Source organism: Ascidiella aspersa, chromosome 6, assembly GCF_963924565.1.
Source record: "Ascidiella aspersa chromosome 6, kaAscAspe10.2, whole genome shotgun sequence".
NCBI lineage: Eukaryota > Metazoa > Chordata > Ascidiacea > Phlebobranchia > Ascidiidae > Ascidiella > Ascidiella aspersa.
Window position 1 is genome coordinate 20,404,543 of NC_139452.1, and position 14,844 is coordinate 20,419,386.

A 14,844-nucleotide genomic window follows, 5' to 3' on the forward strand; every position below is an offset into this window, starting at 1 on the left:
ATGGCAGTCCTGGGCCACGTCGAAATTTTCAATAATTTTTTTTTTTTTTTTTTTTTAATAATTTTTTTTTTTTTTTTTTTTTTTTTTTTTTTTATTATAATAATTTTTTTTTTTTTTTTATTTATTTTTTTTTCAATAATTTTTTTATTTATTTTTTTTTATTTATTATTATAATAATTTTTTTTTTTTTTTATTTATTTTTTTTTCAATAATTTTTTTATTTATTTTTTTTTATTTATTTATTTTTTTTTTTTCAATAATTTTTTTTTTTTTTTGTTAAATTAAAAAAAAACAGGATGGCAGTCATGGGCCACCATAGTCTTGTAACCCTACCTTAGATTCCCTCGTGTTTGCTCGAGAACATCGGGTACTAAGACTAGTTGTTTCATGACTAACTTTATGATATCACCTCTTACCAACATTTTCATGTCCCTAAATCTAACTAAAAACCCTTGACTGTGACCTAACTGCGATAAGCTATAAAATGTTGCACTCCCCATGCATATTTTGGTGCACCGTGAACACCGGTTGAAGAGCACTGGTTTAGGTAAACATAAAAACTAACCTCCAATATTCTTCGAAATTGTTAGGCATCAACAATCTGGCATTTACGTTTTGTTGCACATTCCTCACAGATAACGTTGCAAGCTGACTTCCCTTGTTAATGCAAGTTTGGTGAGCTAGATTTGCCGCCATCTTTGGCTGAGAATAGTAGCTGTACACGTTTCCTCTGTAAACTATTGACCGAACAACTTCGTGGCTCGGAGATCCACCTATTTTCAAAAACAGTTACAAAATAAGAATCACAATAAAAAATACCTTGAAAGGTTCAATATGGAATTTAATTTTGTATTACGAATTATTTCCTATTCAGCAACGGTATTAAGTACTTTATACGCGGGGACAACAGGAAAACTTTTAATAAAGTTTATTGACCGACAATTAAACATCGAAGCGATTAGAACAGTGTTTTTATAACATGTTTGTTAACTCAATTCAGCGTTGCGTAACATCATGCAAAAGGCGAAACAGTAAAACTAACCGACATAAAGTCAATTCAATAAACCAAACTTATATTACAGGGGTGGGCAAATGTATTTAATGAAAGAGCCATTTGCAGAAAATACAAGTACCAGAGAGCCTCAAATGTATTTCAATTTAGGAGCATAATGGTTGGAGGTTGTAGTATGACGTAATAAGAATATCAAAGCCCATACAGAAGTAGGTATCATTTTGAACGTTTCGAATAATGTTGAAAATGAATAAAGAGTTATTCGAAACGTTCAAAATGATACCTACTTCTGTATGGGCTTTGATATTCTTATTACGTATTTCAATTTACAAAAACGGTAAATAATGTAAGTTCCGCATTAATAACAGAATTGTAATACTGTATAACAAAACGGTAATAATAAACACAATAATAATAACGCTAATAAGAAAATAACACGCACAATATTTATCAATATCAGTCTTTTGTTTGATTTGCTAATCTCTGAAACCTTAGCAATGAAATTGCGTTGACTTGCTGTTAACTAACTCTTCGGATTCTATGTCTAGTGTTACGTCATAAACGAAATGCTGGCCTAAATAAAGAAAAGAAAAAGAGAGAAACGTTCATAAACGGTATGTTAATAGCCTTTACATTTTTTTGGAATTTTGCGATTCGACTAGAAGAGCCACAACAAACATGCCAGTTTGCCCACCCCTGGTCTATCATTTAAAAATAAACGCTCTAACGAAAATAACGCATTACGATTACGGACTGCTCAAAAATAGGTCTCAGAAAATGTCTCAAAAAAAAAAAACTGCGATTTTACTTCAATGAATTAAGCATTGAAAGTAATAAACGAAAAACTTCGACCTGGGACTTACTAATATCTTCTTTTCCTTCACAAACAAACGCTGCTGCTTTTTTACCACAGCTTACGCTATTCCAGCCTCCAGAAGACTCGAACATAAAAACTCCGCAAAAGTATCTTCCCTTTTCATTTTTAAGGGGTTGAGTGGTCATCCAGTTCTAACATAAATCAAAAATACATGGAGAAGTTTCACTTGCAAAAAAATAACAATAGCACTAATACCAACTAACTAATAACAATTAATTTCCATTCCACAACAATTTTAAACAAGTTGTTTTGTCATTATTTTGTTACTTAGAAATATAAAGTTATAGTTAATCTATAAATACTCTTTGTTATTATTTGTTTAAACCCAAATAAGACACCGTCCACTAACACCCGATTTTGTAAAGCATATTTTTACTTGAAAAGAATTGTTTAGACATGCTCCTTTGTTAGAAAGAGAAACTGGATCACCCGTGTCCTGCCATAGCCATGGGTTTCCATCTGCTGAAATTGCTCCCAACCAAAATCCGTGGATTGTTTTGTTTTCTGTACAAAAAGTACAAAAATGTTTTGGTTTAAAAGGCGTATAACACAATTTTATCCGCTTTATATTGCATAGCATATATTTGTTAACATTGTGTCCCATAGGTTTCACACCAGCACAAAACAAATGCAGGTTAAATATTTTAGTAGTTACAAAGCCAAGTGATTTATTAGAAACTACTAAAATTTGAATTTTACAGAATCATAATTAATTACCTAAAAAACCAAAATTAATTAATTTAAAACTTCAGTAATTAATGTCTGCCATTTAACTATTACAAACGTCTACCTTTCATTAGTGTATGATCTAATTGCGTCAAGAGAAAATCTTGAACTGACTCGCTTTTTATTGAAACCAGGGTTTTTCTTCTTTTCTGGCACTCGGTTAAGGCTTCCCAGTAGGTCCGAGCTTCAGCAAAAAGTGTGTAAGTGCTATCGTTGTGCGTGTACGTGTCCGGGGGCGCAACAGCAACTGAAAGTTTAGATATTTACAATTGCCTAATTATTTACAGATTTGGCATTTTGTAATACCTGTTGCGTGTGGTTTTTCTCCGACATCATGTAAGTTACAAAAATCCTTGTCACAAATGTAGCAGTCATCATTCCACGAATCTCCCCTGCTGGAACAGCCAGATTCACATCGTTTGCTTAGCAGACTCTTATCTCGGATCGCAACACAACCCTGGAAAAATTAAAATCAATTTACATTTAGACCAGTGGTTTTCAAAATTTTCTAACTTTTTTTGAAATGTTCCCGTTTCAACTTTTTCACCATAGGCGGTACATACAAAAAGTAATGGCATACCACACGAATACAACTCTGAAAGGTTAATCATTTTTTGTTCATATTTAAAACAAATTCTCATAGAAAAAAACTTTTTCATAGAAAAAATCAATCCATTTGAACACAGTGACTTAAGTGCGACTTAAGTCATTACTACACTGAGCTATGAACTATCAACCAGTGTAATTATACAATGAACAGGGTCGGATCCAGCGGGAGGGTGCCAGGTGGCCATGCCCCCTCCAAAACTGCCTTTTTGCCGTTTTTCAACTACGCAACAGATAAAAATTTTCGAAAAAGAAATAACCTGAGTGAAGTGAAGAATTTCCTATTGCAACAATATTTAACAGTTCCAGCGTATTGTGCAGATAAAATGGTTTAAATTGTTTGAATATTTATTAACCACTACTACTTTTCTGCCCCGCAAATAAACACACAATATTGTATATTAATCGTCAAAAAAGGTGATTCTGCTCTGGCTTAGCCACTTTTGTCGAAATGCTTTAATCCCAAAGGCGTCACGCGTCTCATCGAACCCTTAAAAATGATTTTTTTTACAACTTAAACGATTTATAGGCGTTTTTTCGCTTTGCGCGAATAGAATTAGTCATGCAACTTTTGAATTGCAATTAACACCAAACTTAAAATATTAAGCGAACTGTGTAGCGTTCTTAGGGTTACTTTTTATGACGTAATCTCTACCCTCCCACCCCCACATAAAAATGAACATCTGCGGTCATTTTCTTTAGATATTTGTTTTCTCTTTGCAGTAGGCCTATATAGTCATTAGGCCTATACATTTAAGAAAAAAGTGATATACGTGAGAGGACTGCGTTGTCCTTTTCCGCCAAACCATGACGCCAAGCAAAAACTAAAATTATTTCGTAATGTGGTTCAAAGCTTCTGATAAGTTACGTTGTCTATCATAACACCTGTGTTGCTGACGTGCACAGTTGGGGCATGTTTTCATGACAAAGCGACTGACTTTCTTCAAGTTTATCACAATTGTAACACAGCAAAGAATCTTAAAACAAAACAATGTCAGTTAAACTTCTTATAAGAGATTTTGTATGTATTAAATGACGGAAAATGTTATAACATACTTTAAAATATCAAGGAATTTATTATAAATCTACATTAGAAACGTTCATAATTCGGTACATATTTGTACGGCAAAACAGTTAAGTATATGAATTTACTTACCAATATTTTTTATGTTGCAGATTAACACATTCAACGTGAGTATTATCCTGATGTTCATGTCAATCGACAATAATTAGCATGAAAAGGCTACGTTAGAGCTGTCAAAATCTGTAGGTCGTCAGTAAACGAAGTTATAAAAAGGAAAACGTTTTTACAGTTATGGTACATTTCACATATCAATTTATTCTCCGTTCTATGGTATTATTAGGGTATTTTTTGATTTTTCCTTTTTCGATATGCTAGATCTTTAATTTTAGCTATTATTTTACCTTGAATTTTAACTAGGTTAAACTGTGTACACAACAATGTTCTAAAATAACCATGTGTCGTTTTTTTTCGTTTTTTTATCTGTTTGACCACCATTAAACGCCAATTAATGACAAGTTTAACTAATTAGGCGGGCCAATATAAATTTATTAACGCACCAACTAGTGGTCAACGCATTAAAACATATCATAAAAATAATAATTAAGCTTCACTTAGCCGCCAAGGTTGGTCTAAACCAGTGGTTCTCAACCTTTTTTAGCTTACGGACCGGTAAAATTTAAAAACAAATTTTGCGAACCGGAGGACCTTCAAAAATCAAAATCAACCCAAAATGCAATATGACAAAAGTATGCAACTTGAAAGCAAAGAATGGAAACTTAAATTCAATGAGCAATTTGCTGCTGTCTAATTGATATCATGTGTTATACGTGGTTCTATTAAAGTTTTTCACATACAACTGGTCCTAAAATTTAAGACTTGTTGTAGCCTACTTTTGAACAGTTGGGCACAACACTTGCATTGTGTCGTACGACGTACGATAAAGTCCAAGGTAGACCATTAACTCTTTGTTACGTCACAATGTTGCAAATTACGAAGCTGGCGAAGTTCTAAATTTGATGGACAAGCCTTCAACATTTTGTATTTTGTAATTGAGATTTAAGATTGTAATATATTTGGCGGACCGGCACCGGTCCGCGGACCGGCGGTAGAGAACCACTGGTCTAAACGACTGCCGCTTATATGCTGAATTTACAAGACCAATTCCATACTGTTTTATACCTTATTGTGCTATAGGCTTTGGGTTATGTTACACAAAGTGATTAAATAAGATAAAGGCGCTCGTCTAGAATCCTACAACAAAGCACATTATTTTGGTTGGGGTGCGAGTTAGCGTTTGGGTTGGGGTAGGTTAAGCAATATTATTATATACTAATCCTTGACCAACCCTCACCCAAGCACTAACCGACACCCTAACCCAATTAATGTACGTTGCTTTAATAATTGTTTCAACGCTGTGGTAGGATTTTAAACCAGCGCCAAGATAAAATTTAGCGAAGTTAAGGTGCAATTAAAATGTATGAGCCCTGTTATACCAGTACGCCAGTCGAAAAACAATTAAGTAGTTTTTTAGCATTGCCATATATAGTGTACACCGCATGTAAACTGTGACCTTGTACATTTTTCCTAACCAAGCAGTCGGTAAAAATCTGTAACGACAATATACGACACTTTCTTAAACAAGTGTATTTCAATTTTTATCGTGTTCTCGTCGGTAAGCTTCAATCGCAAGAAAACTCCTTTTACTGTAACGGTGTTGTGTAATTTACGTAAGCGTTTAAAATGACTGTTGGGAAATTACAGCAACGTCACAATACTGTACTTGACATCTGTACATAAGGTAGTACAACCTATTCCATATCCATTCTAGGATCTAAATGTAAAATATCCATTGAAGGATTTAAATGTCAACAACAAAATAGTCAGTGAAGCTGTATACGATTTGGTAATCTGGCGAAATAGTTCAAAGCCGCAATATTGCAAAACAGGCGAAAAACCTGGTTGTGTCAACGTTGTTTAAGCGCCACGTGAGTAACAAAAAGTAGTTGTGAATACTACGCTCTGACTTTTTCATTGACCTGTCCGCAAACCTTGACAAAACCAAATCTCGACTACCTTTTACAAATGAAATGTAAAAAATGTAAAAAAGAGTCCAAGCACCTTCGTACCCGGTCTCATTTAATACTGTGGCAGTTAAGCTCTTGTACACTATATAAATTTGTCAGCGAAGATTTTGAAAACCGATAAAACAAAATACTATTTTAAGGAATGTTTGTTATCATTCAATTAAGCTAAATTACACATAAGAAGAACATACCGAATGCACACTTTACTTCTCGGAATGATCCAAAAGTGCAGCTAAGGCAACAGGACTTAAAAGGAATCAATTGCAAACTTTTTTTCCGGTAATTGAATTCATGTACCGCAAAGCGACATCGTCATATCCTTCAATACATAGGAATTTCTTCGGCTAACACATTAGTTGCCAAATTTTTAACCCGTCATATTTTTTTTTTGTTTACGTGTCTTTTTTCGGTGATGATTTGCAATTATGCCATTCTCTATTTCATTAATATGCTAGGAATGCTGAAATTTTAACGTTAGTTTTGGATTTACCCGATAAAATAACTGAAAACAATAGGCAAGAGTAAGTTTGAATTGACGTCGCCTATCGCTGTGCCGAAACAATTGCTGTGCCAATTCGTGTAGCCAAATAGTGCGACGTTAGCGTTTTTCGCGCAATCGATTACTTGCCGATAACCTTCGCCCAATTTTTAAGTGTCCATTACATGCTGTTGGGCCAGCAATTAACGTGTAATGCCAGGTTCAGACAAGGGCGTTATGTTGCAAAAGAAACATTTCATCGTAAAACGCGCAAAGTGCGTTACAGGGTGACTCAAGGTCAACTTTGGGCCAATATTTGGCGAGGTAATACGCCACAGCGTAATTGTCAAGTAATAGTAACGCATTACTGGCAGTGGTAGCTTTGTATTCTTTGCAGCATATTATTTGACCGCATAATTACATATTATATTTGTAATAAAGTAGAACTAAAGCACAACATTGTTTTGTATATGCTCTCACTATATGGGCAAAAAATAGGTTTCACAACCGTGGGGTGTTTCTATCATGTTATATGTTCTTGTCTAGTTTTTCGTGTACTTATGCACTCTAACTTCTTTAAGTGGCAGTTGTTTAGAATGTTAATCATTTGTAATTTAATTTTTCGATTACAATATATATAAGTTAGCAATTAGTTTAGCGAATAATTGTGTTTTTTTGTAAATTCCCAAAATTTAAAGTTAAATAGTTATTTAAAAAATTATTAGGGTTTCATATTCTTGATTCGTTACTCTAGACTAGAAACCTGTTATTATGTGACACCTTTGGATTCTACTTTGCAGATCGCTACACGCCAGCAGTTCATTAACGTTTTTATTATGAATAGTTTATTTTTGTTCGCGAGCAGGTAAACTGTTGCGGCAAAATAGGTAAAAACCTTCGTTATTATCGACTACATGCCCAGGACAGAATTACTTATCCGGAAATCGTCTCGACGTATGTAATGACACTAGCTTGGCTCAATACAAAACAGAGGTAAATAAAAATCATACCTTGGCGGAGTGCATGAACAAGCTATGCAATGACTAGGGATGCTCAAAGTAGAATATCGAATCCTTGGATTCGAATCCAGATGGGATTCGAATCCAATTCTGCCGTTTATTTCAGGTAATTGGAACCGATATAATTTAATGTTTTACCGCCGATTGTTGCGCCTAATTTCACAAACGCGTGTGGTAAGTTGGCCTGTCGCTGCGGTGACCAATTTACAGAGCTTGCTTTAAATGTAACCCGGTAGTAGTGTCAGCGTTTTTTCGGGCGACCAGTTACAGCGTTTCGCGATAACGTTCCTCTAATAATTAAGAGTCAATCAAGCGTTATTGGCCGAGCGATCAACGTGTAATGTCTGGTGTGGAGTGCGCAATTTCCCTAAAGCCGATAAGTAGCAAAAGTAACATTACGTTGTAAAACGTTCTGGCCGTCCACAAAATGCGCTATAGGGTTACTTAAGGTCAACTTTAGGCCAAAATTCACCGAGGTTATGCAGTTATGCGCAGTGTAATTGTCAACAATTCGTTAAGTCAATAGTAACTTTGTATTCTTTGCGGTACATTATTTGACTGCATTACAGATCACGTTAGTAAAAAAATAAGCCCTAATACCAAACAATGCTTGAAAAAACAGGACCGAATTGCGTAAGACTTTTCTGTGTGCAGTATTGCATTGTACTCACTATTGGCAAAAATATAAGTTTTGGCAACAACCTGGACAGTTGACATATTACAGTTTACACAACTGCTTCAAATGACAGTTGTTAAGAATGTTAAACATATGGGAGATTATTTTATTATAATGTACACATGTTAGCAAATTGTTTGGGCGATTTATTGCTGTGATTGGGGGCCCTGTAGGGTAGATTAGATTTAATCCCTTCCCCAAACAAAATCGAGGTTAAATAATTTAATAAACATATACTAGGATTCGCTAGTCTGGATTCGTTATTCTAGATTCGAAACCTATTATTCTAGAATACCTTGGGATTCTACTTTGAACATCCCTAGCAATGACTAACTAAGTTAACATACAAGTTCTAAGTGAATCATTTAATTTTTTTCCTCCAAAAGTCGTTCGAAAACTTGTAGACCAGTGGTTCTTAACCAGGGTTCGATCGAACCTTTGGGGCAGTGGTTTTCAACCAGGGTTCCGCTAGTACAGTCAAGGGGTTCCGCAATTTCTAAATTGTTTAGCTAATTGAAATGTGTTTATTACACTGGGGTGCCTTGAGCCAGTGGAATTATTGCACTGGGGTTCCTCGAGCCAGTGAAATGTTTCCATAGGGTTCCTTGCACTCCAGTAAAAAGATTGAAATGCACTGCTTTGGGGTTTGACGCCGCTGTTCCGAGGGTTCGGCAAGAACGTTCTGTAAAACATAAATGCTGTTATTTCAAGTTAAATTTAAATCTCTTTTATCAGTCAAGGGCCCAAGGTGTCATGTAACGTTATAAATTGAATGTTTTGCCAATTTAATATAAATGCAAGTTTATAATTTGAATAGGCTCAGTTTCAGCAGCGAGGAGGAAGATACGAATACTGAGAGAAAATTTGGGGTTCGACGAACGCTTGCAGAATAACATAGGGGATCGACAGGTTACCAAAGGTTAGGACCGCTGTAATGTAGACAAAGATGGCGTTGAATCTTGATACCACAGCCAAAATTTAAATTAATTATCTATTTTAATTGGAGAGGGAAAACAAGCTTCCGAGTCACTGGTCACTTTGATCCACTGGTCCCACATCTCCCCTACACTGGGAACTTTCAATAGACCAACTATTTTATTCGACCAATGAAGCTAGCACGACCAAGCTAGAAAAACAACTGTAGTCGGCCGTACGGAACCTTCGCTTGTATAGTAGCCAATATCAGATCATAAAGTTATATCCTATGATTATAGCCAGTAATCACCTCTGCAGAGCTAAGGGTTTTAATAGATTTTATATATTTATTTTTATCTCCAGCATTGTGTGAAAATTTGATAAAATGCCAGCTTATAATCCGGAATCTGTGGAGCGATGATTTTACCCTTTTAAGTCAATACTTCATCTAAACAGAAATTTAGCAGAAGCAAATATTTTATTTTTTTACAGCTGTTGGGCCTGTAGCCCAAGTTCAACTCAAAAAATAGGCCAACGCCGAAAAACAAGTCATGTTTAAGAATATATTTCGTCAATTTTAACTATACTGAAATGCAACATTTTTCGCCCGTTAGGGGAACCTTCTTTGATTATAAAATATTATTGCTTACTTTAGTAATTTTTTCATTACCGTGTAGTATTGTCGTCACCTTTCCATCCTCAGCAGGAGTCCGCAAACTACGTCCCGCAGACTGGCAGCCTGCGACCCACCAAATTATTTCATTTGGTCCGCTTTATCTTTTACAAACTGGGCAGAGGATATTACCCAAAAATTGTTTATACTTTTGGTTTGTTTGCGCTTTAAATGAATGTTTCAGCCCTAAGACGTTTAACGAGCTTTTTCTGCAACTATCAACAAGTTCTCCATCTAGCCCAGGGGTCGGCAACCTACGGCCCGCCGATGTAATTCATCCGGCCCGCCGCCTCTTTGACAAATTAGACACGAGTCTATTTCACATACTTTTTGACCCGTTTAACTGCGTAATTTCGAAAAATTTTCACGCTTCGCGCATATGTTCATTATGCATACGGTTTGTTTACGTTTTGATGATGTCTCTTCAACACGATCAGCGATTCTTTACCGTTGCGCCGTGGAATGCTGCGAAAAGCGTAGCGCAAAAACGGGAAACGTATTAAAAAATATTGGACATATATTTTTTAACATTTTCTATTTTTATTTTCGGCAATGTAATAAAAACTTGCTAAAAAATAAAAGAAATACAGGTATACCAAAAAAAACGCGATCGCTACGCTCGCTAGGTGCGCCTTGACTTAAAAAGGTTAACAAACACTGAGCTAAGTTTACTTTAAATGTTATCGCATTGCCTCGAAGTAGTTTTATTACACTTTACATTACTAGTATGAGTGACGACCTGTGAACTCAAATATTAAACCAAACAAACGCTTTTTTTCGCGCTTTGGTTCAATACTTTACTGTCTCGATCCGTAAATGTAATAAAACACGTTTTTAAGTGTAAAAACCATCCTAGGCCCGCCTGATTCTCAGTTGTTCTAACATTTTAATAACACAATTCTTAGTTAACATTTTGTGCGGCCCGCAGAGACCTTTCTAAGTTTGGTTTTGGCCCGCGACGAAAAAAAGGTTGCCAAACCCTGATCTAGCCTATGCAGCTGCTTTCATTTTAGTGCATTGCGTCTTTAAAAAAAAAAAACAATCGTGTAACTGTAACAGAGTTAATCAATCTTTTTTAAATTACACCAAAAACCTGAAAGTATCTTTTCTACGCCTTTCCATCGTCATGATGAATGCCTTTATACGGATAGAATTGAAAATTTAAACTTTAGTGCGCCCTTGATTAACAACTGGATTAATAAAATACTTAAAAGAATCATATTTTAACAACATAGTTGTCAAATAAATTATTATAGCCCTTCGAAACCTTTTTGAGCTTCTTTTGGCACGCGATTAAAAAAAGGTTGCCGAGTCCTAATCCAAGGCCTAGCTCTGCCACCGTGTTGATGTAGACTTTCTACAATTGCAAGTTCTGCCAAATTATAGTTAATGCTATTTGTGCAAATTTCCACTGCACCGCAAGTAATTCCTACTCAACTTTATTGTTAAGCAAAATCAACGATATACCCCCCCCCAAACTAAAAAAAATGTATGTTTTTTTACTTAAAAGCAGCTTATTGTCGTGCTTCCCTAGGTAGTATGGCCTATTTTCGCCAAAATAAGACAGATTTTTAAGCTTTGTAGTGGTGTACGAGCTTATAGCGCCATATAGTATATATTTCAAAAAAATTTAAAATTCGTTTCGCGCACTCGCGCAAATCGGCGTTTTTCAGATTTTGCAGCGACGGCTTAAGGTGCCGCACGCTGACCTCGACTATATAATAAACGAACTTACAGTAAATCCCAGTTTGATTAAAAGCTCTTTTGTTTTTAATGCAAATCTGTATCAGAACCAGGTTAACACCAAAACATTGGATAAAATTAATGCGTTTAATTGAATCGATGAACGAAACGTATGCAAATAATAGGAAATAAACATATTTAGATGTATACGATGAGAACCAATGCATAAAAACAGAAGTCGCCTTTCACAAGAGAAGATTCATCCTTCTTGACTTCTTATCCGCAAATGCATTAATAATTTCTTCCGGCTTCGGAACTCCATCGCGGTGTGTTTGTAGCAACAACAACGATTCCAGCCTTTCCTCTGACATTGTGGAAAGAATTGCTGTCAAAGTGGTATTTAACTTTGAAAATACCCTTTCAGGCTCGGCAGTGGAAACAGGTAAAGCACAGAGAACGTTAAGAAGTTTATGAACATTTGGAAAAATGGTTTGCGGGCAATTTCTAAAGCATTGATTGCCGATTTTATTTCTCGAAAATGTTTGCTTCCTGCCCACTTCCGTTTTCATACTATATACTCTCCCTCGACAATAATTAATGGATCTAGAAAACTTGCGTATTTAGTTGCCGCAGGTAAAACATCAGCCCAAGTGGACTCTGATACAAAACAAGGAAATAACCGTGAAGTGCTTATCTTTTTTTGGTGTGAGTATAATTTATTTCATCCTCACCTACGCCAAGTTTTTCTGCAAGAAATTCCGCTTCTTTAAAAATTGATTGAAATGCGTGGTCATCGTCATTGCGCCACATTTTAATGGTTGACTGTGTTGTTCCAATAGTTGGCATCGCATTGACAAGATCGTTCCAGACATGCTGCAAAGAACGAGTGACTGGCTGTAGGCTAGCAGACACCTTCTCGGCTATAATAAAAAAAATTATAAATTGTGGGTCCTGCAAATTTTTTAACAATTTTCTAGCACCTTTTCTTGTTTCAGTTAAGTCCCAGGTGAGGATTTCAGAGGCAAGAAACGATATGTGGTAAAAGCTCTCTTGTAACAAGTAGAGATTTGTGCCTTTCTTCGAACCGAGTTTCACAAAGCCCGACTAATTGCTTGCGTTGCATACCGTTAGGGCAGACCTGGGCAACATACGGCCCGCCTTGTGTAAAATAATTCGGCCAAGCGAAAACCAGGGCAAGTTGACAGATCTAGACAAGACGGGTAGTCAAGACCCGCCAAATTCGATGTTTAACCTGTTTTGAATAGTAATACGGAAATTGTTTTCGCACTTGGCGCGAATCTCATCTGTCTTTCTCGTATGATCCACGCGAATTTTTGGAAATTTTATAGACAAATAGTGTCCTCTGCACTGTGTCACTCTCTCCAACTAAAGTTTAACAAACTTAGCCTAATAATAGAGTTAGCTTCACCAGGCAACATATCAATAGATACAAATCGCTCATCTGGTGTAAACGAAGTATAAACCGACGTTTCGGCAGCAGAAACCAGCTGACCTCATCAGGGTTAATAATTAAAACAAGAGTGCGTTAGCCATCTTATATACTGAGAAGTAAAAAATTGAAAAAACGTAGATTAAAATTAATAATTCTGGACGTCGCTGAAGTATGCGATAAGCTGTGACGCGCCGAAGTCATCCGGTGCAGAACTGCGCCGTCGGACAACGGGCGTTTATCAGCTATTGCGTATAGCTACAACGACGAGTAGATCAACAGTTTGGATTTTAGGAATAGCCTATACTCAACAGTGTGGATTTTAGAAATAGCCTATACTGACATTCTGTAATACAAAATGTAAATCTATCGCTAAAAAACACGACGCACATTTTTATAATCCATAAAACACCTTTGACTTTTCGACAAAATATTACGTTTGGGTCTGAAATCGACAAATATTATGTTTGGGTAACTTACATCAATTCAGGGAAGAACCTCTACACAAATTTTTTAGGTCAAAATAAAAATAGCCCTAGTAATAACAAATTCGTTAGCTTTTTTATACCGGCAGAGTATGACGTCATATTGCGTGTATTTCAGATCCTACTTTTGACACGGCCCGTCACAACATTTTAAGTTTCGCATGCGGCCCGCGGTTAAAAATAATTGCCCCCCCCCCCTGCGTTAGGGGATTCTTTTTCAATTATTCGTTTTAGGTGACTGTTTCTCTTAGCATATTTAAAAATAATTGAAGGTCTTTTATATCATCCATGCAATTTCGGATCGCAGTTACCTTGGTGGCTTTGCAAAGACTGAGATTAAGGCATGCATACAGCAATGAAAGTAATCGGCAAGAGGGGCGATATTTTTAACTACAGAACAGACGCCAACTCGCTCACTGGACATGGACGCTGTGCCATCATATCCTTGTCCGATAATAGATATCGTAGTTCCCAAGCTTGTGTACATTACGAACTATAGCCTCTCCTATTGCCTTTCCACTGAGTTTTATTTCGTTGTGATTAACACATTCCGATGGACGCATTTCATCGTTGATTGCGATATCACGTATCAAATCTAAAATGGCATCTGGGTCTTCTTTAATAATTGTTACAGCAGCACTTGTTTCAACATAGCGAATGACAATAACAAGCTGTTCTCTTTTGGCACGATCCTGTGTTTCGTCCGCCATAATTGTCCAGAATTTTGCTTGTTTTATATCACTCACGATTTTTTGGGACAATTTCTCCTGCACACGTAATTAAATCACTTTGTGTTATTTGCTTATAGAGTCACGTGTGTAATTATTTACGTGATTTTGCAATTCGTTATAACCTCCTCTCAGCCTGAAGCGCAATAATGCTGTAAAGTTTTCATCATTTTGTTCTGGTTCGTTCCATTACAATCCATAGGGCCAGCGTCCCGATGACCACGTATTGCGATATTTTGCCAATAGGTTTTAATACTGCCCTGTTTTTAGAAATTTCTTCCTGTCTTTTGTTTATCATAATTGACCGAATGTCTTCCTCGCAACCAGGCTTAGCTCTGTTTAGGAATTCAGTGCATTTTATTGCACAAAATTTGTGAAAATCGCTCTGTTGGTAACGGGAAAGATGGT

At 36.1% G+C, this 14,844-nt stretch overlaps 1 protein-coding gene across 1 annotated transcript in view; it reads right to left on the minus strand.

The window, feature by feature from the left end:
• Positions 1-14,418, minus strand: part of LOC146140680 (uncharacterized) — a 29,111-nt gene extending 14,693 nt beyond the window's left edge. Inside the window, exons 1-7 of the mRNA XM_083392676.1 lie at positions 14,199-14,418; positions 12,509-12,693; positions 2,922-3,072; positions 2,680-2,862; positions 2,266-2,393; positions 1,876-2,020; positions 566-773 (exon numbers count right to left, since the gene is read on the minus strand). Coding sequence (XP_083248802.1) covers positions 566-773; positions 1,876-2,020; positions 2,266-2,393; positions 2,680-2,862; positions 2,922-3,072; positions 12,509-12,693; positions 14,199-14,418 — 1,220 coding nt within the window. The remainder of the gene's footprint in view (positions 1-565; positions 774-1,875; positions 2,021-2,265; positions 2,394-2,679; positions 2,863-2,921; positions 3,073-12,508; positions 12,694-14,198) is intronic.
• Between the last annotated feature and the right edge of the window lie 426 nt (positions 14,419-14,844).